General features: G+C 35.8%; 1 protein-coding gene across 1 annotated transcript in view; it reads right to left on the minus strand.

Moving 5' to 3' along the window:
• LOC144975370 (uncharacterized) overlaps nucleotides 1–24753 on the minus strand; it is a 49133-nt gene extending 24380 nt beyond the window's left edge. The window contains exons 1-12 of the mRNA XM_078919375.1: nucleotides 24409–24753; nucleotides 16605–17477; nucleotides 14186–14442; nucleotides 12374–12481; nucleotides 11040–11299; nucleotides 10430–10546; nucleotides 9105–9327; nucleotides 8140–8313; nucleotides 6321–6435; nucleotides 2454–2681; nucleotides 1168–1345; nucleotides 312–986 (exon numbers count right to left, since the gene is read on the minus strand). Of these exons, the coding sequence (XP_078775501.1) occupies nucleotides 312–986; nucleotides 1168–1345; nucleotides 2454–2681; nucleotides 6321–6435; nucleotides 8140–8313; nucleotides 9105–9327; nucleotides 10430–10546; nucleotides 11040–11299; nucleotides 12374–12481; nucleotides 14186–14442; nucleotides 16605–17422 (3153 nt within the window). The 5' untranslated portion in view covers nucleotides 17423–17477; nucleotides 24409–24753. The remainder of the gene's footprint in view (nucleotides 1–311; nucleotides 987–1167; nucleotides 1346–2453; nucleotides 2682–6320; nucleotides 6436–8139; nucleotides 8314–9104; nucleotides 9328–10429; nucleotides 10547–11039; nucleotides 11300–12373; nucleotides 12482–14185; nucleotides 14443–16604; nucleotides 17478–24408) is intronic.
• Nucleotides 24754–26469: the final 1716 nt, after the last annotated feature.

Genomic DNA, 26469 nt, shown 5'->3' on the forward strand with positions numbered 1-26469 from the left:
AAATAAACATTTTCAGATAACTTAACGAAATCATCGTCGTAGTACAATGAGGTCAAAACTGAAAAATACATCCACATCAATAATTTTTTTCTGTCAACGTCAAAGCTTTATATACGAAAAAAAAAAAATGACAGTATTAAATATTAATGAATGTTTCATAACACAAGTAATTAGTCCCTTCTGTTTAAATCTGTGAAAAAAAAAGAAAAGAAATGCAAACACATGTACACCTTGTGACAACCACAAGTAATAACAAAAATAAAATGCATTAAATTGTACCCTACCTCATTTGTATAAGCTCAAAGACTTACCCAGTCATATGTGACAGGATTTTTTTCTGGGTTGGACTCATTTGCCATTGAAGGAAGGGATGTTGTTGAGGATGAAGGGGTGAGAGAAGGAGTTGGTGGATCCGTGGAAGTGTTGGTTGTAGATGAGGATGTTGTTGTTGATGGCGATGATATCGAAGCTGGAAGAGATTGGGGAGAAGGAAGATTAGGGGGTGCTGATGGCGGCGGAAGTGATAGACCTGGTGCAGGGGGCGCTGGTGCTATGGGGGGATAACTGGCCATAGCAGATGACATCATAGACTGTGGATGTGGGGGCTGTAATGGTTGTGGCATTTGCTGTTGCATTTGTTGTTGATGCATGAGGTGTGGAGGTTGCAGTGGTTGGGGTTGAAGTTGTTGTTGTTGTTGTTGCATTGGATGCGGTAAAGGTTGCATCTGTTGCTGTTGAAATGGTTGATGTTGCTGCATCTGCTGCTGATGTTGTAGAGGTTGCTGTAATGGCTGCTGCTGTAATGGTTGTTGTTGTTGCGGCAGTGGCTGTAGAGGTGTAGGACGAGTTGACTGGGCTTTTGATTTTCCTCCGCCCGATTTCTTCTTACTGTTCACATTGTCACCTGTGTCAATGTCAAGGTCATTGTCCTTATCCAAGTTACGTTGCGTTAGGACATCGTGTAGAACATCTGGGTGGTTCCATATCTGGGGGATATAAATAGGCATAAAAGCTCAAGTTTGTTTTGTTTTTTGTTTGTTTTTTATTCAGCTTAAAAACTCTTTATCGTTTTTGGTTGTTTGGCATTACAAAAGAATCACCAAAATAAACAAAATCTAAGTGAAAACATAGACTGATGCAACATAAGTATTCACGAATTTCACATACCTTACAGCAAACAGCAAATGCTTTCAATGGGTTATTGTTGGCCCAAGAACACAACCCAGATTCAGATATAGCATTCATGAACTCACAATAAATCTTCCTCTGTATGGGACTCAGACGGACCAGGAAAACGTGTTCACTTTTCTTGGGCAGATTGACTTGTAAAACAGTGTGCCCTCTCCTGAAATGACATATGAAGTATAATACGATGTAAGTAAAGTTGGGTGTGTAGAAATCCAGAAAAAGTGATTGTTTTTAAGAGTTTTAGGGCGTTTACGACACATTTAAGTGCCAGTAAAAAGGAATAAAATGCGATCATGAAAAAATTCTAGATTTACAAACTAAAAACACACAAGAAAAGGGAACAGATCTAGATTCCATTGAGCATATTTTGAGATCAGCTACAAGCACAGAATCCCACTAAGAGGAGCACATTTTATACATTCAAAACAACAAAACATAACAATATATAACAGGGAGATGATTTCCAATGAAAAAAATATCATCTCCCAAAACTATTCATTTGACTGTTTCCCACTCACCCAAGGACTCAGACAAGGGAAGGGACAAAAACGAGTAATCTCCGGAAAAGAAAAAGAAGGGGATAGAAGACACAGAAAGTGACCTTTTATTCTGTTTTCACCCGGCACTTATCTATACCGTATGTAAAAATCCAAACTTTGTGAAGTGAAAATATCAATGTTTCAAATCTAGACAACCTCAGAAAAAATAAAATTGATAATTATTCCCACTTTCTCACACAAAATTTCAGGGAAAATAATCCTTAAAATTCATGAGATCAGAAAAAGGGTAAAAGACCATATTTGACACCAATGAAAACTATTTACTTATATCTATTTTTCACTTCAAGCTCAGTAAACTAATCAAAATATGATACAAACAAGCTAAGAAAAGGAAACTCAGATACAAGGGGATAGAAGACACACTAAAAGTGACCTCTACACCCACTATGAGAGGTCAAAAGACCCCACTCAGAAATGAATCATATATCCTACTGATCACCTATTTCAGAAAAAAAAAACTGATCTAAAGAGCTCCAAAATAGGCCAATGACTTTACCCCTTTACAGACAGTATCAACTGAATGCTAGATTATGAATAGGACACTATACAAAGCATTCAAGCTACCTAACTGCTGCTGGGTGGAACAAGAAGTCTAAAACAAAACAAAAAGAAGAAAAAAAAGGAAAAAAAAACATACACGCATTGTGAGGCGAGTGCTCTACTCAACCCATGAGTTACCAGGGCTTCCCTATTCTATGATCTTACCTTTGAACAAAACCTTCCAACAAATTGTGCAACACGTAAGACCTGTGCCTCATGACTTTCTTGTCCTGGGCAGTACTGTCCACACACTGGCCATTCATAATGGGACGTTCAAACATGTTAGAGAACTCTGTCTTGGTACCGAGGAAGCTGGGCCGGACGAAATCCACCATGCACCAGTACTCCATTAAGTTGTTCTGCAAGGGGTAGCCAGTCAGCACCACACGACGTCTGAGGAAACACGGGCAAATTTTGTCAATCAACTGGGAAGTCCTGACTGTCACAAGCAATAACAAAATCTCCACCGTAAACTGGGGTGACTTTGCGAAGTTTTGATATTCATTTTAGAATATATATTTTACATAAGTGGTTTAATACTGAATATCCAATATCAATCATCAGGGATAAGGAGGGTATGCGGTGAACACAAATAGGATCCAATATTGATCACTGCGTGGCATTTTCCCCTCTGAGCGGTATTTCAGTGCTAGGTCAACCTGACCCCAGTAGTGGGGTCAGCCCATGGGTGGAACAGGTAGCGGTCAGTAGGAATCTGTGATGCCGCTGATGGTAATTAATTGTTGCAATATTTCATGGTATTGCTCAGTTGCGAACACAAATATGAAAATTGTTCCCTCACCACAAGCAAAGCAAGGGTTTCTTTCATCATATGCCATGGTTGATAATAATGTATCCTCTTAAGGCTGCTCATAAGAGCGGTGTCAATTTAGTGGTTTTTGAGCTATCAATGAAATTAATTTGTTGTAATTTGCATATCAATAATTTAATTCCCAGCGTCAGAAAATGATTGAAACAAGCATCATTATAAAGTAAAAATGATGATCTTGACACATGCCAAGTTTTGTCGTCCGGGCAGTAAAACCTTAAAAGATATGAATTTTTTATTGTAAATTTCTTATTTGGCATGACTTGGTGAGATCCTCATTTTCTCTCTCATAGTAATTCATGCCATGAATTATGTCCAAATATCAGTTTAGGTATAAAATATAAACCATTAGACGAAAATATACTAATATTATTTTTTAACTGATTTAAATATTATGAGTTTTGGGCACATTTGAATGCCAACTTTTTAATGGCTTGATAACTTTTTTCTATACTTAAATCCCTTACGATTCAAGTCAAAATTATATTTTTTTTATGACTGTTGGGCATTATAGTTTGAAGAGGTATACGGTACTGCTTTTGTGTGGTTGTCTCAGGAAATGCCGACTTTATAGTGTCATATAGGTGTCAATGTTTAGGGTATTCTTGCATGTTGAATAAGTAATATAATGTAAGTTCAAGTTCTCCTTTTGTGCACAAGTGAATGTGTTAACTTTTTATAGACTGAAGCGTCCAGATATATATGGCAGTGATTTCCCAAAAATTAAATGATCTTGCTGTGGTATGCCTGTGGTGTTGTACTGATTCGACTCTGGTTGTTATTCAATTGTTTTATCTCTAAATTTGACTGACTGGAGTTCAATGGTATATCAGATGACTTTATAAGACAATGACTAAATGTGTATTCTTGGAAGAAAGGAGATGATTCTATATAACCTATGTGGACAGTGTGTTCGTTTTGAATATAGTTGGTCAATAAAGAGATAAAGGCTACTACTTGGAAGAAACTATATGCCCTCGTAATTTTGAATCCTCTTTTGTCCACATACTATGTCCGTCTGTTTGAGCAAATCATTTAATTTTACAGTACCAGTGCTTAGTGTTAGTTGTAATTGATGATTGATACTGCAATATGTGTAGCATGTCCAGTAACCTTGTTGGGTGATTGATTTTTTTCTTGTAAAGAAGTCATACTTTATAGACAGATTGATAGTAAATTGAGATATTGACATCATACACAATATTGGTTTTTAGTCTTTACTGGTCAATAAAATATTATCTTTATGAGTTATTTTACCACATAAAGACATAAATCATATCAGTTTACTGTTATGATCAACACAACTGTTTGAGAGGAACGGAATTGGTCAAAACAATATACAGAACTTACAAAACTATGAATAAATCAAGAAAATCAACTGCCAATATGGTAATATTGCACAGGAACATAGATGCATATATGTACTTTTGATATTTATTAAAATTCTTGAGATACTGCCGCTGAGTTTTGAATAACAAATTTTTTATTTAAGTGCACCATAATTTACAAGCGCTTAAAATTAGATCAACAATTTGTGATATTCAAAGAAAACTATTAACCACAAGAATGTCAAATTTTCACTGATGTTTAGAAAGACAACTGATTTTTCAAATCAAAATAATAAAGTGAAAGAGTCTGTTATTGTTTTCCCGCTATACAGACATATTATAAGACCATAAATATCCATAATTGCCCCCATTGGACACGGCACTGCCTGATACCAGTTGAACTCCAATGACCTCATGCAGGTAGCGAGCAGGGAGGGTTATTGGTCCCTTGGGAGTTCCAACTGAAATAGCGCTGATTCCACGCAGTGTGATGCCTTCAGTCAAACGACACAGATTAAACCAGACACTTTTGGATATATGAAAAAAATGGACTGACTTTGCGAAACCAAATTAACAATGTGAAATGCACCCATACTCTGTGCAAAATCCCAGTAATCTTTATGCAATTCAGCTGTCCCATACTTCTTAAGTCAGTAAAAACATATCTACAAAATATTTTTTTTTTAAAAAGAATATATTTAAAGATATTTATTAAAGTATACGAAAATACAAAGTTTTACATATCAGTCTTATGGTGACATTTGAACAAAACTTTTGATTTCTACATTCAGCTAAAAGATTTAGTTATCTATAGGTTTAGAATGTGTAGGTGGACTCTACTGTGCAATAGAGCTATCTAGAAATGGAGAAAAAAAATTACTACATTTGCAAGGTCACCCCTGTTTATGGTATTTTCTATCCATAAGAAAAAATAATGTAAAGAAAAAATTATCTCAAATTCAAGAGGAAAATATAAATAAGCCCAACATTGTAAAATTTACACATTTATAAGACATTATATTACTTTATACTGCAGATGAAGTGAACTTTTCAAACAAAAATTTGCGTCAGAAAGAACATTGTAGTTTTTGTCATTAAGGGTGTCCTACTTAAATTAACACCTTGTTTAGTTGAATGAGTTGAAAGGTTTTTTTTTGGGGGGGGGGTTTTTAAAAAATTAAAAATTGTTTTGCAGTGTTTGTCATAATAAAGAGTCAGTTAAAATAATCGACACGCTCCATGCTAATACTGTTAAGCTGTACTAATAAGGTCAGGAAAATTGGAATGGCCTTAAGATATTACAATGAGAGTTATGAAGATGATAATGCAGACCTGCCAACCCTTCACATCCCAAAAGTGGAATCAGAACGCCTGAAAATAGGAATTTGAGACAAAGGAATTCCACCCATTTCACCCCCTCCCCCCCCCCCCCCCCTCACTCTTTGCTCTTTTTAAAAAATTCTTACCATTATCATCATTTTTTGAAAACCGGAATTTAGAGACAATGGCGGAACAGTACAAAAAGGAAGAGTGAAAATAGGAATGATTCCGCCAAAAGCGGAAGGGTTGGCAGGTAAGATAATGTATACATTGCTAACTTTTTCCATTTGTTCTATTTTTTTAAATATTTAAAAGTTCAAATTTAAAATCATTGATCATTGTCAACAAAACATGCTCATAGTGCGACATTGAATTTGTAAGAATATTGTATTTGTTCATCATAATGTATAAAAAAAAAGGTTATAAGCTCCTTGAATTGCATGATTTCAATCAAGAAGAGGACAGAGAAAAAATGTGGACACAGAAAAAATGTGCAAGAAATGATGCCAGACAAAGCAAAAAAGAAATATGCATCCATAAAAAAAAACATCATACTTGGTTTTGATATTTTTGAGAGCCTGAGAGATGGCTGCACTACTGTTTTTGATGCGGTGACCTTCATCACACATGACTAGGTCAGGGCCAGGGTCTACCATTGCACTGTGCATGTCTGTGAAAAATTCAAAAAATAAAAATGAATCGATAAAATATTACCCCCAGAAAAATCCTAAAGCCATATGAGTTAAAATAATAAAAATGTTTAACCATTTATTCAATGTTAAGTTTTGTCTTATTTAGAAAACACATTTCATACATTTTCATCCGTTAAAAAAACCGAATTAAAAAGTTTTGGTAGTATCAGACTTGCCAAACTAAAAACTTCAAATTTAGTAATTTTTATGTCAATTTTTAGTAAGTAATTTGACAAAGAAATTAGTAATTTCTGAAATTGTGTACGAACAACCACAATATTATTATTATTATTATCATTATTACAGTAGTAGTAGTAGAAGAAGTAGTTGTTTTTCTTATCATCATCATCATTATTATTATTATTATTTAAGTATTACTAAGAATTAAAAATTCGTAATTTTCCATAAAATTTCGTATTTGGCCATGAAATTTGTCTAGAATTTGTAAAATTACTAAAAATTCGTGATTCGGCATGTATGTTTTGGTAGTATTCAGATACAGTGCAAACCTCCAATCAATGATGGCCATTACTACATATTGAGTTTCTTTTTTACTTCTGTGCTTGGAAAGGATTAACCTTAGTGTCTTTCCCTTTTCGGAATCAGCAAAGGTTCAGATTGCTCAATTGAGTAAAATCCTATGCTCACAAGCATATTGACTGATTTCAAATTCATATGATGTTACAGTTTCTTCTCTGACAACTTGATCAGCTGAAAACCTTGCATTTGTAAGATCTAGTAGAAAGTATTTTGCCACAGACTAGAGACTATGGTCTTGAGAAAGCCAGCATTTGTTACTGAATAATTATTATCCGTGCTGATGGTGCCAAAAACTGAAAAAGGAGGAAAATTTTGAATGATTGCCTTTAACCCCCATAATTTTTTACAGCATCCCCCCCCCCCCCCCCCCCCACACACACACACACATACACACACATTTTTAGAACAATTGAGATGATAAACTATCATTGATACTCTAGCTAACTTCTAGAGAGTGGGAAACTGCACCTATTTGTTCCACCAGACATCAAATCTCTCACTGCCAGTACATTTGATTGAGGGAAATATAACTTTAAAAAAAAGAGGAAATTCCTCCTCTAGCTCAAAAACCGCGGATTTCCGAGGATACGAGGAACACCATCAGCTTTGTATTATACAGAGTGGAGTAAAATGTGGCTCCAACAAAATTCATTTCAAAATCAGACCTGCCTATATTTCCTTCTAGAAGAAAAAAAAAAAAAAAATCATTACAACTAGAATGAGGTTTCAGGCCTTTTTAATGTTATATTGAGATTGAAATGCTGAAGACATTATGTAGGTACTTACTTTTTCCTGTTTAACAGGTGATTGGAAAATACACTCAGGGTTTTATAACATACAGGGATGCCAATCCAAAAGCCAAAAACTTACTGAACTTTTACTCAAACACATTGACCGACCCCTTTCTGATCGCTGAACTCCAGTAAAAAGACTTTTTGTACTTACTTTTTCCGTTCAGCAGGGGACTGGAAAACATACTGAGGCTTTATGACATATTGAATTCCGTAAATAGACAGAAAGTTCGCAACCATTAACATACTGACGTCGTAAATATACAGAAAATTGGCAAACTTGATAATAAAATAAAATAATTTTTTAAAACCACAACAAAACAAGAGTCTTTGAATGAACTGACAGCTTACCATTCATGAGGAGTTTATTTTTGTCTTCCTCTTCGACATCGATGACTTCAGGTGTATTGCCGGTTTTCTTGGCACGACTTTTGGTTTTCTTGGATGGAAGAACTTTCTTTGAGGATAACAAACGGAACATCTCGTAGCCGATAATCAACACCCCACCTGTTGCTTTCCATTTGGCTATGGTAAAGAAAGAAATATATATTTAATGACAGATTGGTGGTTAAGGCATTGCACTGTGACCCAGAATGTCTCGGGTTCGAGCCCCGCTTCAGGCACTTTCGTTTTTTCCCCCCTTGGGCAAGATTATTATCCCCCAAAATTTTGCTCAGTTAGACAACATGGGTGATTCCTGTTGACACCAGACATCTTGTTTGATGAATTATCTATATTCCTTTATGGAATGCCTAGGCAATGATATCTTATGATGTCATGGCGGAAGGGCATAGTTTATTACATTATTTATTTACGATAGATTATATAACACAGCAAATGCTTACATATCTCCTTTCTTTTTTGTCTTTTCAGAGACCAAATTTTTGAATTTTTTGGGGGGCAAATATGAAGTTTATGACGCTATTGTTGTTGTCATTGATGATGACATTGATTGTTGAGGATGAGTTACTAATCTTATTCCATTAATGGCCATTTTAAAATCTGTCGAATTGCTGATATTTAGTTAAATATTGTCACATATCCTTCACAAGAAATTAAGCAATTTTTAAATCAATATTCCTGAGAAAAATATTTGGTTTAAAAATTCAAAAGGAGGTCACTTCAAACTCGATAAAAAATCTCAACATGCCAATTGTATCTATAAAAACAGTAGGTCTGCTCTAGTGATCTAATTATTTTTATGTTGAAGTCAAACTAGTCTTGATAATAGGCAACTGACTTTTATTTGAATGTGAACCCTGGTACCTAAATTATAAGGAAAATAGTAATGTGTTGTCCATCCCTGATATTCTTACCTACAACAGCAGCACGGGAAGCTGTTGTTTTCATGCTGTCATTGATCAGATAGAGAGGAAAGACTCGGAACTGGGTTAAATCATCATCCGGGAGAAGTTTCTCTTTGTCAGGCAGCCAATAGTTGAACTCGGCCAGCCAGTTTTGTAAGGTGTTGATTGGGACAATGCATAGAACCGTTTTGCCTCCAGTGCAACGGATGAAGATGTCGATGAAAGATATCAGCTGTGGAATTGTTGAAAAAGTAATTATGACTTGTGTTGTGTATTCTTTCATTTATTGATAATTTTTTAGCTATGAAACTAAACAAATAAATAAAAAGAAAACGAATAGAGAACTTAATGGGAGTTAACACGGAGGTAGCAGCAGTTTCTAATGGTCGCACACCACTATTTTATGATGGCCTATCCAGGCGGTGATTTAATTTGCCCAGTAGCTTCGTCATAACACAACACTCAACTAGAAACTCTGCGGTTTCAGGTTCTTGTCCACAAACATGGAGATGAACTTTACTTATTGATGATTGCCAATCTCCTTAATTAATATGATTATCTCAAAGGGCAATAGAGGGAAAACTCGATAATACTGTGCAATGTTCCCAAAACTAAGATCTATGCGGCTATAATGTGGTCTTGTGGTATGACACTCGCTTTCGAATATGAAGGTCCTGGGTACGAGCCTCGCTCAGCGCATAGTTGAGTCCTTGGAAAAGGCTCTTTACTCACATTCTCTCACCATACTCAGGTGTAAAATGAGTGCCTAGTTGTTAAACAGCGTTGTCTCTGTTGGAAGAAAATTGTGATATCGCTTAACAGGCCTCATGTCTCGTTCTAAATGTTATGTGTTGCTGTTTGTCAGGAGCCCCTTGTAAAGCGCTTGAGCATGTGTAGTGGATATTGCGCTATATAAAAGCTCACTTTAAAAACCAAGATTATTAATGAAATCTGTTTTAATCAATAAAGGCTTCAATACATAGAAAAAAAAACGAAAAAAAAACCCACATTCATTATCAATCACTGCATCAAAGACAAGATGAAGGGTTTTAAAATTTATATTTGAAAATTTTTTTAACGGCCTTGATGATAGCAGCTGACAATTCGTTTTGAAGCGAACTGAAGCACTCATTACTGCCTTTGTCGAATACCAATCTAGCAAATCATATTTATGTTTGAGCTTTAAAAATAAATAATATATGCAAATTTGCATTTGGTTCTTGATTGAATTTAAAACAACAATCAGTCATTGTCTGTACATTGCAACCAAAAAAAAAACAAAAACAAAGAATTAAGACAATATTGTACTTCAAATGTTATTAAAAATAAAATACCTGAATGGTTTTTCCAAGACCCATACTATGAGCAAGGATACATCCAAATCCTGGAGATGTCCTGAAACGGTCCAGGGACTCAACAAGATTGTCATAGAGAAAACGAATACCACCAATCTGTCAAAATACAATGGATAATAGCTACTAACTTACTCTAGTTATTTCATAGAATTTTTCTAACTGTACCTACTTGTTTAAAATGGATGGTTCATATATCAAAATAAATGTTCCCAAAGACTTAAAGTTAAAGATGATGATATTTTAAATATACTGGCCCGCACCAATTTAGAGTATAAAATCTGGCAAAGAACACAAGACATCTTATACTATTTAAATAAACTGTCACTTTAAATTTGAAAATGATTCAGAATAGATGTAGTATAGTTCCACTTTGAAACATTAAATTTCTGATCAAATTAAATTTTTCCTCAAAAAAAATTTAGTTTAAACCCTCAACCAATTCAGTCTACAGTTTAAATTTATAAAAAGCTGTAGTTTGATTATAATATGAAACATTTTTATAAAAACAAAACTATCATGACGAGAGAGTCATCACCAAAGTATAAATCAAATGCAAGTTTTAAAAAACAAACAAACAAAACACACAAACCTGATGGGGTTTAATGGCTTGAGCAATCTGCGGAGCTAGATAGACATCGGGATCATCCGATGGATGACCTATATTGACTTTAACCCTGCCATCGGAATCCGGAAGGTTCATATTGTCGTCTATATGAGACCCTCCATTGTTTAAATCCTCATTCTCCTCTTCATACTCTTCATCCTCGTCGCTAGGTACGACCAGAACTCCATCAGAGTCTTCATCTGCATCATCTGACTCATCAGAATCACTGCTTAGGGTAATTACATCTAAACAAACAGAGGAGAAAACATTGGTGCTATTCTTATCTCCTTTCTCAAAAATCGTGTTAAATTAAAAATTCATTCAAACTAGGAGATTACAGCTAATAATAATAAAAAAATATATTTTCATCACCTCATTTCCATTTTATTATATATTATTATATAATAATATATAATATAATATAATATATTTCATGTAGAATTCAGCCTCTACATTGATGATAAAAGTAAGCCCACGTGGGTCAGAGTTTATCCCCAGTAGCAATTGCCCGCTACCCTTAGGATAGACTGATTATAAATATGTACTTTTCATCAGATCTAACATTACAATCACTGCTGGGTGAACATGGAGATCCGAAAGAAAGAAAAAATCTCAACTACTACTACATCCAGGATTGATATTTGTCCTTTTGCCCGTGAGGCTAATGCTCCACCAACTGAGCGATCAGGCCCAAATATTGCTGATAAAAAAGGGAAAAGCTGAAACATGCAAACCATTTGTCTTTGTCATCTAAATTAGTGCTTACATTCAGTAATTACAATTACATCATCGTGTTCTTTGGAAAAAGTGACAAATGATTGAAATTGGCAACAAAATTGACCTCCCCATCCATCTCCCTTACATTCCTTTTGCAATGTGGAACCTGCCCACAATATATACCAAGTTCTTAAACAGTAGGAGGTAACCACAATGTAACAGTTTAATTTGTTTAATCGATAAATCACACCGACAAACTAGATAAATTTGAAATTCAATCTAATTTCTCTCAATTGTGTTAAAATTAAATTAAGCATTATCATGTAATTGAATCTTAAAAATAAAAATAAATGAAATTCCCTTCATTCATCCCATGGGGTAATTTGTCCCTAAGGTCCATTCCAAGGGAAGACTGGAATAACCCAGGCGTCAGCCGCAGTGCAGCGCCGCAAATTGAGCTAGAGCGAGGTGACTTGCTCAAGGCCACACAGCGCAGTGGTGGGTGATTGAACTCTGTATCTTTCAGGTACGAAGCAAAGACCGTACCGCTGAGCCACCCTGCCCTGTGATTCATACAAAAGAAGCTGTTTTGAAAATATTACCTGATGGTGGAGAGGTTTCCCTCGTCTCTTTCTTTATTTTAATGACTTCCTTTTCAATTTGTTTCCGGTCTTTAGACTCCGCCTCCTTTTCAGCTTCTTCCTCAGCCACTGGACAAAAATAGATACAGAAGATTATATTTGATGAACAGAATTAGAATGTGAAATGTGGACTAAAATAGTTGTCAATTAAAATCCAGCTAGATGAAAATACACAGACAATTATGACAAATATTTAAGATTCTGAGACTCGTTTGTTTTAAAGGGTTTTTTCGGTGCTTGCAAAACATTTATCTAGGTTATATCAGCGCCAGTAAAAAGGAAGAAAATGGGATCGTAAAAAGTTCTTGCAAACACAATTAAAGCACCCAAGAAAAAGTAAGACAAAGGGGAACTGGGAACAAATAGGGATCAGATGTGGATTCCAAGAGCATATCACCAATATACCTAGTTTGAGATCACCTATAAGTCTCATCCGGACACAAGCACAAAATCCATTATACATTCAAAATAACAAATATAATAATACATAACAGAGAGATGATTTAGAAGGAAAAAAGTATCATCTCCTAAAACAATAACCATGCATTTGACTGTTTCCCTCCCAGCCATAACTCCGGCCAGGGCCAGGAGAAAACCAAGTAATCTCATTCCAAGACAAAGACTGTAACTGAAAGCATGTTGGAAAACAGATATAAGGGGATAGAAGACACAGTATGTACCCCCCTGTCCACTACGGGAGGTCAGGATTTCGAGACTCAATAATTAATAAAATGATCTATTAGGACTACAAATAAACCTCCACGACCGGCACTTGATTAATGAAACGAACACATAAAAAATTGTTATTGTGTATATAATTATATAATATATTCTAATATATTCTATTGAATAACATTCTTTTATTTCTTTTTACATTTTTTAACGATTATGTTATATCAATGATCATCAATCCGTGAACCAGTTGGTGATTATGAACCGTTAGAACAATAACCAAAAATATGAAAATAACATTGTTAATTTAATGTAAACGTTAAGAATAATGTAATCAATCATTACTCCAATATTATTCTTTCTCTTGAGCTTTTATATAGCGCAATATCCACTAAATGTGATCAAAGCGCTTTACAAGGGGTCCCTGGTCAACAGCAACATATAACATGTAGGACGCGACATGACGCCTGTTAGGCGATATTACAATTTTTCGGACAGAGGCAACGCTGTTAACGGCCAGGTACTCATTTTATACCTGAGTATGGTGAGAGAATGTGAGTAAAGAGCCTTTTCCAAGGACTATGCGCCAGCATGAGGCTCGAACCTAGGACCTTCCGAACTAAAGCGAGTGTCCTACCACTAGACCACATAGCCACACATTCCTATTATTACTTTTCTTCTTCTTCTTCCTTTTAAGCCTGTAAAATCAATTTTGACGAGTCCACATATCATAGTATTTTTCTTTCGTTGGAGATGTGAGACCATTGCAGTGTCTCAATGTCAATGATATGAACGAGCACAAGTGAGCATCCACTCTTGAGTGGGGAGCCACAAACTTGGATGGCTTCTTTTTATTTTATTGAATATCACAGAGGGGTAATTTCACTTGGTCATGGTCGTTTAGGCCTGTGTAAAATATTGTCATTTTGTCACACCGTCTTCTCTGTTGTATCGGGTCAAGATCTAAATCAGTTACAAGTTCTTTTTCTTTGTTATTTTGATTTTTCTCTATCTCACATCCTTGCCAACCCATCAATGAATCCTTTTAACTTCCATACAAAATTAGTGTGGTACAATCTATTGTTAAGTTCTTCAATATACCTTGGAGTAAAGATTTGAGCTGAGAGTCTTTTTCTTTGGGAGAGGAAGCATCCGTAGACACTGATGCTGACTTCATCTCTGTAGCTTGTGTTCCCGAGGAAGATGATGATGCTGATGCTGCTGCTGCTGACGCTGCTGCAGCTGCACTTTCCTTCATTCTAGACTGCTTGAGCTCCATCAACCTTTTCTGGCGCTCCAATTCTTCCTTCTGAGCTGACAACATTTCTTTGTCAAGATCCTTTTCACTCAGTATAGACCTGATGAGATTTTTTTAAAATAATAAAATACGGTAGAAATAGCTGGGTTATTATCGTCATTGGAGAGAAAAATAAAATAGTCATATGGTGAATTCTGTTATAAAGTAAATTAACATTAAATCATTATAAAAATTCCTTATACTTATCTTCAGCCAGAGGGGAAATAAAGAAGACAGATAACACAAGCATCAGCCACACAGCAGTTGCAGCAAAGTGAAGAATAATAAATGGATCAATATTTCTTTACAAAGAACAACAACAACAAAAATCTTAACCCCTAACTCAAGGTGTGAGCGCAATACATTATTCACGAGGCTGTATTAAGTATCAAACAAAAAAATTCTGTGACTATTTTCAATTATTTTCTTTATTTAAAAAACTCAAACAAAAACACCCCCCCCCCCCCCCAAAAAAAAGGACAAAATTTCCTCTATTATTGACATAAATTATTAATTTTGAAATTAATGTAGTGAATTTTCACCAATTTCCCATCAACATTTTAGTTTTTTAAATCTGATACTAGATGGGGAAAAAATCTGAATTCCACAAAATATTGCCAATATTCTATCTGTACAAGAGGCAGGTAAATAATGGGTTTAAAAATCCATTTAGGAAGACGCACTCAAAGTTAAATCGAGTTTCTTCAGCCTCTTTATACAAACACTTAGGACTGAAAATTATACTGCAATATCATGACAAACTTTACCTACAGTAATGCTAAGTACTACAGCTGAGTCCATATATCAGACTGAAAATTACTGTAATATCATGACAAACTTTACCCACAGTAATGCTAAGTACTACAGCTGAGTCCATATATCAGACTGAAAATTACTGCAATATCATGACAAACTTTACCTACAGTAATGCTAAGTACTACAGCTGAGTCCATATATCAGACTGAAAATTACTGTAATATCACGACACACTTTACCTACAGTAATGCTAAGTACTACAGCTGAGTCCATATATCAGACTGAAAATTACTGTAATATCATGACAAACTTTACCTACAGTAATGCTAAGTACTACAGCGAAGTGCATATATCAGACCTGCCAACTTGAGCGTAATTTTAAGGTGATAAAAATTGCAGTTGCTATTATTAACTTAAAAAGTCAACAATTTTCCTTCACAATGATTAAATAACACTTCAAAATCGTTAAGATAACGTAGTCTGGTATCAACTTTCGTGTTCAATAAGATTTAATGAGTTCGAGATGGTCATGAAGTTCTGAAATTGATTTCATAGTAGTAGACAGAGGTCTGATATCTCCATAAAAGTAAAAGTAATCCTAACATCACACCAAATTGAGAAAAATGGGTCTCTATTCTATGACATCTCCATATCAGCTTACTTTTAAAAAAATTGTAAAAGTTTTGCAGTTACCAATCAATAAATACAAGTGGATTATAAATCACTTCAAAGTCATTATTATTACATATAATATGCACATACATGTGTTATGGCTGACATCATAAAAATGGGAATGTCACCAAAATACATGAAACTGACTTCAGATGTCAAACACTGATAGAAGACATGATGCTGATTTTAAAAAAAAAAAAATTTCATGGATCCACCATTTGACCTGAGCTTTAATGAAAGGAAAATATTTGACAAGGCAAAAGCAGCAGAAAATATCTAAGAACATCCCAAAATCCTTGAAGATTATCATCACCAATCTTGGTTTCCACGACCCCTACAGTGTTTCCAATTACCATGTCGTGATCGTGTTATCAAAGCAATGAAATAGAGTGATTATTTAGTGTCCTAAGGCAGGGCACACGGAGGTAAAGGTGGGAAAATATATAAATGAAAAAGCAAAAGATTCACCCCACTCCCCTCCAACCAATAATAAATTTGCAAATGTGGAAAGCCCACAAAATTCTCATTCCTGTATTTTTCGTCATTCTTAAACTTTCGAAACAATTAAAAATGCTTATCATATATGATATGTGGTTTTGGTAAAAGTGGTATTTTGTTACCCCACACACGTACCCACCAGTTAGTGTGTTGAATGAACTAAATTTGAGTGACTCATTTACAAAATCAAAAATTTATCTTTTTGAAAAACTGTTTGGTCTGTGTCATACACTTACACTTCACTAAAATATTTTGATAAGTTACACACACCATAGAAAGTTATAAATACCAACTTACCTGATATTTCTTCTTCTTGTCCCCGCTTTTGGAACAGTATCATCCTCATCGTCATCTCCATCCTCGTCTTCATCATCTTCGCCCTCCACCTTCTTCTTCTTCTTTACTTTTCTCCTTTTCTTCTTTGGTGCCTTTGAAACCTCATCACCATCGTCGACTTTTCTTTTCTTTCCTTTCTTCTTTTTAATTTTTTCCTTCTTTTTCTTTGGCATTTTAAGATCATCTATAGAACTTTTAGATTCAGGATCGTCATAGAAAGAAACCTGTCCAAAATCGCCATCATCATCTTCTGTTTTTATATCACTTTCTTTCTTCACTTCCATACCTTCTTCCATCTTGATCTCACCCTCGCCATCTTCCTCATCTTCTTCACTTTCATCATCTTCATCTTCGTCGTCATCATCATCACTTTCTTCCTCTTCAGATACCTCTTCATAATCCTCATAATCTGAATCATCTAAATCTTGCTGTTCTAGAAATTCAAGATCATCTCCATTCACTTCCACTTTTGTCGAGTCTCCAACAAGAAAAGCAAGACCAGGATCATCTTGGACGTCGACAGCACCCGTCTCCTTTCCCTCAGCACCCTCCAAGAAGGATAACTCTGATGCTATATTCTCTTCATCAACGCTAGTATCCATCTCGTCTCCGACTTGATTTGCCAACTCCAAGATGTCATTGTCAATCATCCCAAGTTCACTTGGCTTCTCCTCTTTTACATCCAAATCAAAACTCAAGGATTCAGGGAGACTGGAGAGTACTTCTGTCCCACCACCACCTCCCCCTCCTGAATCCACAATATCTGTCACTTTCTCCATGATATAGGAGAACTGAAGATATAATTATTTAGGAGTATCAATGATACATCACCATCTGAAATTTAAAAAAAAAAAAAAAGAAAATCAGTTCAGGGGTATCATCAATATACATCAAAATATGAAAAACAGTCAATTTACGAGTATTAATAAAACATCAAAATCTAAAATTAAAAAATTAAGAGAGATATATATAAAGCGCATTATCCATTAAACATAATGCTCAAAGCGCTTTACAAAGGGTCCCTGACCAACAGCAACCATGTAACATGTAGAACGAGACCTGCCACCTGGTAAGCAATATTACAATTTTTTTTTCCGACAGAGACAATGCTGTTAATGGCCAGGTACTCATTTTACACCTGAGTATGGTGTGAGAATGTGAGTAAAGAGCCTTCTCCAAGGACTCAACAATGCACCGAGTGAGACACGAAACCAGGACCTTCCGATCCGAAAGCGAATGTCATACCACAAGGCCACATAGATAAAGAGGAAAATTCACATACAAGAAAAATGTAATGAATAAAATCTTCAACCTTCCAAGCATCAACTGGCTTTGAAAGGGGTAATCTTAAAATATCATCACTAAGACATATAATGAATTACAAAATGAAATTGTTTTGTTCTTATAATCAGCATTTAAGTGAGATTATATTAAATATCATATTTTACCAAAAAGATTTGAAGAAAAAAAATGTAGAGTGAAGGGGGTTTACATCAGTTCCCTCCATTCAAAAACATTTACTATTAAATTTTAATTTCATATCTAGATATGGAAAGTTTTATTCGGAAATCTTATTGAAACTAAACTAATCTTTGTATGTAAATGACAAGTCTAGGATATATATTATTTTTTCACTTTCAGTAAACATGTATGAATGGTTCTCATAGTTGCTCAGTTAACAAGAAACATAAATCGATGGCGTCGCGCGCAAACCGTCTATGTCCAGAAGAGGTAGTTTTTCAGGAGAGCGATAAAACCGTTAATTAGTAAATGAAATATCAATTTGAGATTTTAATAGGCTAATTCAAGCCAATTATGACTTAATACAATCATTGATACCATAATTTTGGTTCTTTTATTGTGCATTCATTATTTATCAGACTTGTACGTTTTGCACGTCGACAAAGTGTCACTGACTTAGACGGTTTGATGTGTTGTTGACTTAGACGGTTTGTTAACGAGACTTGTGGTCCTTCGCATGGGACTTGGATGGATTGTGCGTGGGTTATTGCATTGCATCTTGCAATACGTATGGACATTGTGGTTATTTCAACTTGCAATACTTTCGTTTTTCGATTTATAGCTTTAAAAAACGAAGTGACCAGTGGGGAATCAAGCAATTTTTTAGAATTGTGGAACCGAGCTCGGTGGTCAGTGAGTCTCGTTTTAAATGAAGTTCAAGCTTCCACAGACGTGCTGAATGAACACATGGGTCACCATTTGTATTTGTCTTTGCCGGGTGTTGAGTCCTCAATTAAGGCACGTTACACATATTACTCCATTCGACATAGGTGTAAATGAGTACCTGGCCATAAGGACAGCTCTGTCTTTGTCCGAATAATTGTAAGACGCCTAACTAACGTTGTGTCATTTCCATTGTGTTCTGTGTCTGTTTTCAACCGGGGGGGGAGTAAATCGTGAAGCGCTTAGGGTATTCGCGGATAATCGCTATATAAGTGGAGTGTTTTATTATCACTTTACGTATCCGATCTGCACAAACCATACATCAATAGTCAGTCGACACAGTAGATTATAAAAGTACCGTCTAACACTCATAGGAAGCTTAAAGAATAGAAGAAAGTGCTTGAGGAAATTATTCTATTGGACGATGGAAAGTACATGAGACGTTTTACAATGATCTTGTCCTTAGAAGCTGCGACCCCCCCCCCCCCCTCCCTCTTTTGAACACCCAAAAGAAAGGGTCAAGCGGGAGACCCCAGTTGAAGTATTTAGCATGGGAACATGTAGTGTCGGTCCTTGAAACACTTGATATAAAATTGCAAAATATCTATAAATTCATTTCAGATTGATTTATTAAAGTGAATTGTGTAACAGATAATAACTCACAATTGAAATATTCATTAAAAAACTATTTATTAATGGAAGGGAGTTGATCCCCACACCCGAATTTGAGATTTACCCAATCGTCTGGAAAAATAATTAAAAATGAATTGACCCACTATTTTAAGTCACAAATGTCTGTGACTTTTTCCCCAGCTCCAGGGTTAGTACTTTTAATCTCTTCTGTGCCAAATGTCTCAAAGTATTTGAAGAATTGGAATTTCAAGTACTTAACTAGATAGGTACGTGGCTTCCTTCTTGCTGACCTTATCAATTGCACGTAATCAAGAGGTAAATAGACGTGAGCATTCTTCAGTTGTCTTTCAACTGTTGCATGTACGCTATCCACCTCATCTGCGTGTAACCCCGCTCCAAGATTTTTTACACCAAAATCTTTTCATATTTGATGCAAAACAATCTCAGAGCTGTGGCTAACACACGGTTACAGTTTTGATAAGTGGGGTCATCAGAGATCACGGTCATTGTATAAAAATGATCTTTTTTATTCGTGAAACTCATATAAACATGTCGCAAACTCATTAGCAGTGAATGCCCCCACTGTCTCATTCCAGAGATAGGAAAGACAGTCACCAGTCCCTGAATTATAAATTGATTACTAATTATGCACCTGCAGTTTAGTTTAGTATACAGTACAGAAGCTTTCAGTGCAGGAACAAGTAGCACACGCTGTACACATTCCTCTCATCCCAACTCATCCACTGCCACACCTCATTAAATATCTTGCTTCGGTCTTCGTCATTTATCTTCTTGCATTGGTGATACTGTGCTTTACACGAGCATCGACCCCCCATTGAGACTGCCTATTTTCATGATTGAACAGATTTATTTGACTCATTGTCTAATCTTCTGCCAACATAAGCCTTGCCTTGCTCCGTTAAGCGTTTGTCCAAATATTTCTTCGAGATTGTTCTACTTTTGGTTCCCTCACACTTCATCCCCTTCCATCCTACTCTGTCCACCTCTTCATTTTCCACTCTTCCACGGTCACTGCCACCTTTACACTTTCCACCCTACCGTGGTCACTGTCTACATCTTAACCTTCCACCCTACCATGGTCACTTTCCACCTCTTAACCTTCCAACCTAATATGGTCATTGTCAACCTCATTATCTTCCACCCTACCTCCAGCTGCCCTACCACTGTTACTGTCCACCTCATCTTACACCATACCGCTGTACACCTCATCATCTTTTCCCCTGTCTCTCTCCACCTCATCATTTCTGATCCTCTCACTGCCCATCTCATCACCTTCTTTACCGCTTTCACTCTCCATCTCACCACTACTAATATTACAAAAGTTAAACATTTCTTCATCAATACTAAACTAAATATCCATGTCAGATTGTACATCAATCAATTCCGAGACAGATAGATTCAGAATGTCCTGAAAAGGCTCAAGGATTTCTCTGTGCAATTGCACATCAGGTGATTCAAGAAGCTTTCGTCTTTTGGCTTGCTTCTGAGTCTCTAAACCGAGTTGAAGCATTCGTTTACCACGGCTGTAAGGCAGCATAACGTTAAGCAGTTGACATAAGTAAAAGAATACAAGTGAGCTAATTATCTTCAATAATGACAGAGAACAAAAGCTATTAGAGCAATATCAGTCAATGTATTTTAACTTTTAGAGAATTTTAAGAATCATTGTTTTTCTTGGGTGTATTTCATTATGCCAACAGCCAACAGTGTAACATTACATTTGAAGTATACCTCTCAATATCAATATCAAGAAATGAGAGTACGATGTTATGATAAATGATAAATTATTAAAAAGATCAAATAAATACATGAGCCAGTCTATGATTTAAACAATGATGCTATTGGCTTAGATTTTTTAAAGACTCATTAAGTTGAGGAAAAGGCATTGTTGTAACTGAGACCAATCACCTGACATTGAAACATTCAAGAAGGAATCACAACGGAGATAGACGTTTTGAGACCGGCAATTTAAAGACCCAATGGACTTGTACGGTTTGATCGCATGTCAAATTCGCCAATTTAGAGTTTCGTGTTTTCTTAGATATTAATAGACATGGTGTATCGTAGGGTATAGAATGGTTTAAGCCAATAAAACGATTTCATGCCGATCGCGGACTTAGACGGTTTGCGCGCGACGCCATCGAAATATAATCCATAATTCTTTTATTTCACGGCCTGTCACATCTGTAGATTTGTATATCGACAACAGCAATGCTATGCTTTATGCATAATTGACGACGACGGAATAGATCTATTAATTTGCCAGGCGATTCATCCCTGTATCACATCTTTTCATTAGCGCTAATGAAAAGATGTGATACAGGGGAAAATGGAGGGCAAACGAAGAAGGGGAAGACCTAGGCCTAGTTATATAAAAAGAAAACATCCTAGAATGGACAGAGATGAATGGAAGAGAACTATATGATTCATGAAACCGTCAACAGACGAAGGGAATGGGCAGACTTTTGTCACCACAGAGTGCGGGCAGCCAAAGTCAATGAGGTGGATAGTGAGTGATTTATCCCTAATTCAGCAAGGTAAAAACAAATTCAACAACTGCTTGCAACCCAATGCATATACTGAACAGAAAGTTATTATTATTATAATCAGACCGTTAAGTGACAGCGTACAAATTGTCTAAAGATCTTATGGGAGCATAAAGGAAAACTGAAGTGCACAAAATGATGATGAAGAGTAAACATATTGGGCAATATTGTTACAAGAATCCGATATTTTATAAGTCTTTTATCATAATCATATATCCCCAATTATTTTTTTTCTGACAGAAACTAGAACTAGCTATCGTTTCACTGTGGGTGGGTAGGGGAGAAGAGCAGTTGAAAAAGAAATATGACATACTGAAGAGTGGAACTCTTTTCACAAATGTGATAGTGATAGATCAAAACTCTACAAATCGATACATTGTGCAATCGAAATTAAGATTTACTTGAGAAAGCATAAATAATCCGAATCTGGTCCAGTCCTTGACCAGTGAGTAAACATCAAGACCAATTGAAGACTGCTTTTTTTCTGAAACTTTTGTAAATTACATGCACTTCCCATTGATCCTTTTTGAATAGACATATGAAACTTTGTCTAAACAAAGTTGAAACTCTAAATGAAAATGCTGCTACAATTACAATCCCATTTTCTCTAAATTTGGAAGCTTCTCAGTATACAAAGTAGAACCAAAAACCCGTCAGGGTAACTTAATTTAAAAAACTTGCTATAGATATCAGATTGATTGGGTTTACCTGAATGTAAAAAAATAATCCATGAAGACATTTTGGAAAGTTACCTACTGGGTTCAAAACATTACAGTCTTGTGATTCATTTTCAAGAGCAAGAAATTTGCTAAGATTAAGATTGTTTCACCCAACAACCAAGGTGTTTTAAGTAATTGCAATAAAATTGATTGGATTGATTTTATAGTAATAGTCTTAGCACCGTATTTACGGCTTGCAGTGTATGTTCCCTGAGGACTAAGAAGTTGGTGTTCATTAAAATGTATCCAGAGACATAAATAAGATTCCAAGTAAAGCAAAGAAGTAATAAATACTACTAGTTTTTGATGAAGTACCAAAAAAAAGGGAGTGTCTTCGTACACGGTAGCTCCGAACTGGTTTGCCGCGACAATACAAGCAATAGATGGACCTCGCTCTGTATGTAAGTGCGCGCGTGTGTGTTATTTTTAAAAATCAAAGAATAAAATTTAACCCATTAAAGGCGAGATTCAAGGTTACAGTGTATAAATGTTACAGTGTACGTAGATCCTGAGGCTAGGTGCCCGGTTAGTAACGAAAGTAATGATACCAAAATATCTGCGATATTCCTCTTTTATAATGAAGTTATGCATCTTCAATTGTACCCCCCTAAAACTTTTTAGTAAAAGCGATAGGTAATTTCCAGTCATAACTTTCCTATGGGGGAGTTGGGTTACGATTTGACTCCCACTGCTGCTGCTCACTAAACTGTCTAAAGTTACCGAGTACGTTGACAGTCCGAATAAAAAATACAACATGACTATGACCCAATAGCAGCTATGTAAATCAATAAACCAACAGTGACAACCATGAATAAAACTTTTAAATGAAATGAAAGAAGGGGAGAAAATCACACTAGATTGATACTACATTAATGACACTTGAAATTAAATGTCATATGAACATGATAAAAATAAATCTTTTTAAAAAAAGAGTTGGGTGTTCCAGACAAATCAGAAAACGAAAACATACAAGAAAGAAAAAGGATTACAAAACAACAACCTTCCTCAGAGTAGAGACAGGTGAATTGTTCTCGTTTTCTTTCAGATTTGTCTACTAATGAAAGTGAAAGGGCCAGATCAAGTTCTGATTCTTTATTACTTGTACTTGTACTTGTTTTTACCTATACTATTAATGTTGCAGCAATGATGACTCATGTTTGATGGGATGGCTTTGATAACGCAATAAAATAAAGATAAAAGCATAAAATTTTGAAAAATAACGATCAATAAGTGGGAATAAATGATGTCGAGATTGACAGCAACAAGGTCAATGAAAGCCATTCATTCATTTAATTTTAATAATAATTAGACTGTCTACACTAAAAATGGACACTACAAAACTACATGATTCGGCTGATGAGACAGTGATTGAGGAGAAGCAAAACTAAAGCAAATTTGAAAAATAAGTGGACAAATCCATTCAGCGGATCACGCATTCTTTATGCTCTCTGGTTCTGTACTGCTCAGGCCCTGACCGTGTCACTCACTTTCTCTTACTCTTGTCTTGAGACAGTCGTCGGACAACGATCAAACTCAAGTGATGGGATGGTCGCTATGATTTTCTTTGTCAATAACTACCAATACAAATGTATCTCTACATGAACAAGCAAACTATTATAATTTCAGTTATTTTGAACAGGAATCAATAAGCTAAATCTTTACCATTCAAATTTTGAAATCACTGAGCTACTGCGACGATCCAAGATCGCTGGAGACCTTTTGTTCGACGAGATTTTTTTGCCCTCGTTGATCTTTCGGATAAAATTTATGAATCCCTTTATTTGAGAAGTTCGATATTCACAAAGGTTATATAATCTCCAATAACAACTTATTCCAAGTTCAATATACACAGTACTTTTGAATTTAGAAAAACAATTAAAAATTCCATCAGTAATGAAAGCAATTATCACTTCACAAAATAAGTTGAATTTGAAACAAAGCTCCCTTTTTTTCGTCCCATTGAGTGCAATGATAGGCGATAGGGAATCCCCTGGGCCGCTAACTTCCGTTCCCAGAATAATGGAATTCTGGGATATCCCCTGTTCCTCGGTTGTAGTTGTCGGTTTCTTGATAAGTTTTATAAGCGGGGCGGGGAGGGTTGGGTGATCATATGACCTACATTTTGTTTGCAAAAATATTTTTATCTCAATTATGTAACAGCTGTAAACTACACAACGCCGTGCGCCGTGGTCAAGTGAATGAGCGACGCTTTTTGTATGTAAATAAAAATTATGTTATACTATAGGATATCAATGCTACCTTACTTATCAAAACCGGTGTTTTGACCTCGTCTCAAAGGTTTCATCTCTGGTGTGAAAGACATCGACTCTCTCTCTCTCTCTCTCTCTCTCTCTCTCTCTCTCTCTCTCTCTCTCTCTCTCTCTCTCTCTCTCTTTCTCTCTCTCTCTCTCTCTCTCTCTCTCTCTCTCTCAAAGGTTTCATCTCTGGTGTGAAAGACATCGACTATATATATATATATATATATATATATATATATATATATATATATATATATATATATTGAATCGTGTTTGATACAAATATGGTACGAAAAGTGCTCGACATGTAGTAAGTGAGATGTACGGAACGTGTCCACATCGGCGGAAATTCTTGTTAATTAACTTTAAACCGGAACCACTTCAAGAAACAACAACAGTCAACAAAACAACTCAGTCCTGACGATGGCAAATTAAGCCTGAAACATTAATGTAGACTGCCTCAAACATTGTGGTAAATATTTTAAAAAATAATATATATATATATATATATATATATATATATATATATATATATATATATAAAGGATATATGTATCTATCCCCTATCTATATACATAACTATGCCGCTCACTTAATTAATTTGACCTACATGTTACCTCGTGTTGAATCGTGAGTTCAGGCGATATGTCTCTGGTTATATAAAGTCAATGCCAAGGTTGGAAGAAAAATTACTTACATCATCTTAGATATTAACAACTTAAAACATCTGAATTTTAATGTTATACTAGAAACCTAGAACTATCTGGGAAAACCATCGTTTATAATAGATAATCCGATTTGTACCTTTCGAGAAAGCCCAATTAATTACGCCGATTGGGAAGAAAAGTCATGACGTCACACCTTTTACTGTTTTGGTTCCAAAATCCTTGTAACCAGTCATTCGGAAGACTAATAATGAATAGGTTGCATAATTGAATCAAAAGGGCTGACCCACACCGGAGACTGACTCCGACGACCCGGCACTGCCGTCCTCTGCCGTCTTCCGGATAAAGACGTCGGACACGGACAAAATGTCCCGTCTCGTCCTACATGTTAAATGTTGCTGTTGACCAGGGACCCCTTGTAAAGTGCTTTGGGCTCATTTAGTGGATATTGCGCTATATAAAGCTAATTAAAAAGATACTTAGAATAAGTTGAAGACCCGCTAGACCTTACCCATACCAAGCTCGAAAAAAAAAAAAAAAAAAAAAAAAAAAACACGGCAGAGGACGTCGGTGCTTGTTATGGGTAAGGTCTAGCGGCTCTTCTCTTTATTTTCTTTACACCCGACGTCTTTATCCGGAAGACGGCAGAGGACGGCAGTGCGGGTCGTCGGAGTCAGTCTCCGGTGTGGGTTAGTCTAACCCTGCTAACTAAACGTGCTCAAAGCCCTTTACAAGGGGTCACTGACCAACAGCAATACGTAACATATAGAACGAGACATGACGCCTGTTTGGCGATATTT

The sequence above is a fragment of the Berghia stephanieae genome, chromosome 6 (genome assembly GCF_034508935.2).
Source record: "Berghia stephanieae isolate SIO BIC M18660-M18661 chromosome 6, UCSD_Bste_1.3, whole genome shotgun sequence".
Taxonomy (NCBI): domain Eukaryota; kingdom Metazoa; phylum Mollusca; class Gastropoda; order Nudibranchia; family Aeolidiidae; genus Berghia; species Berghia stephanieae.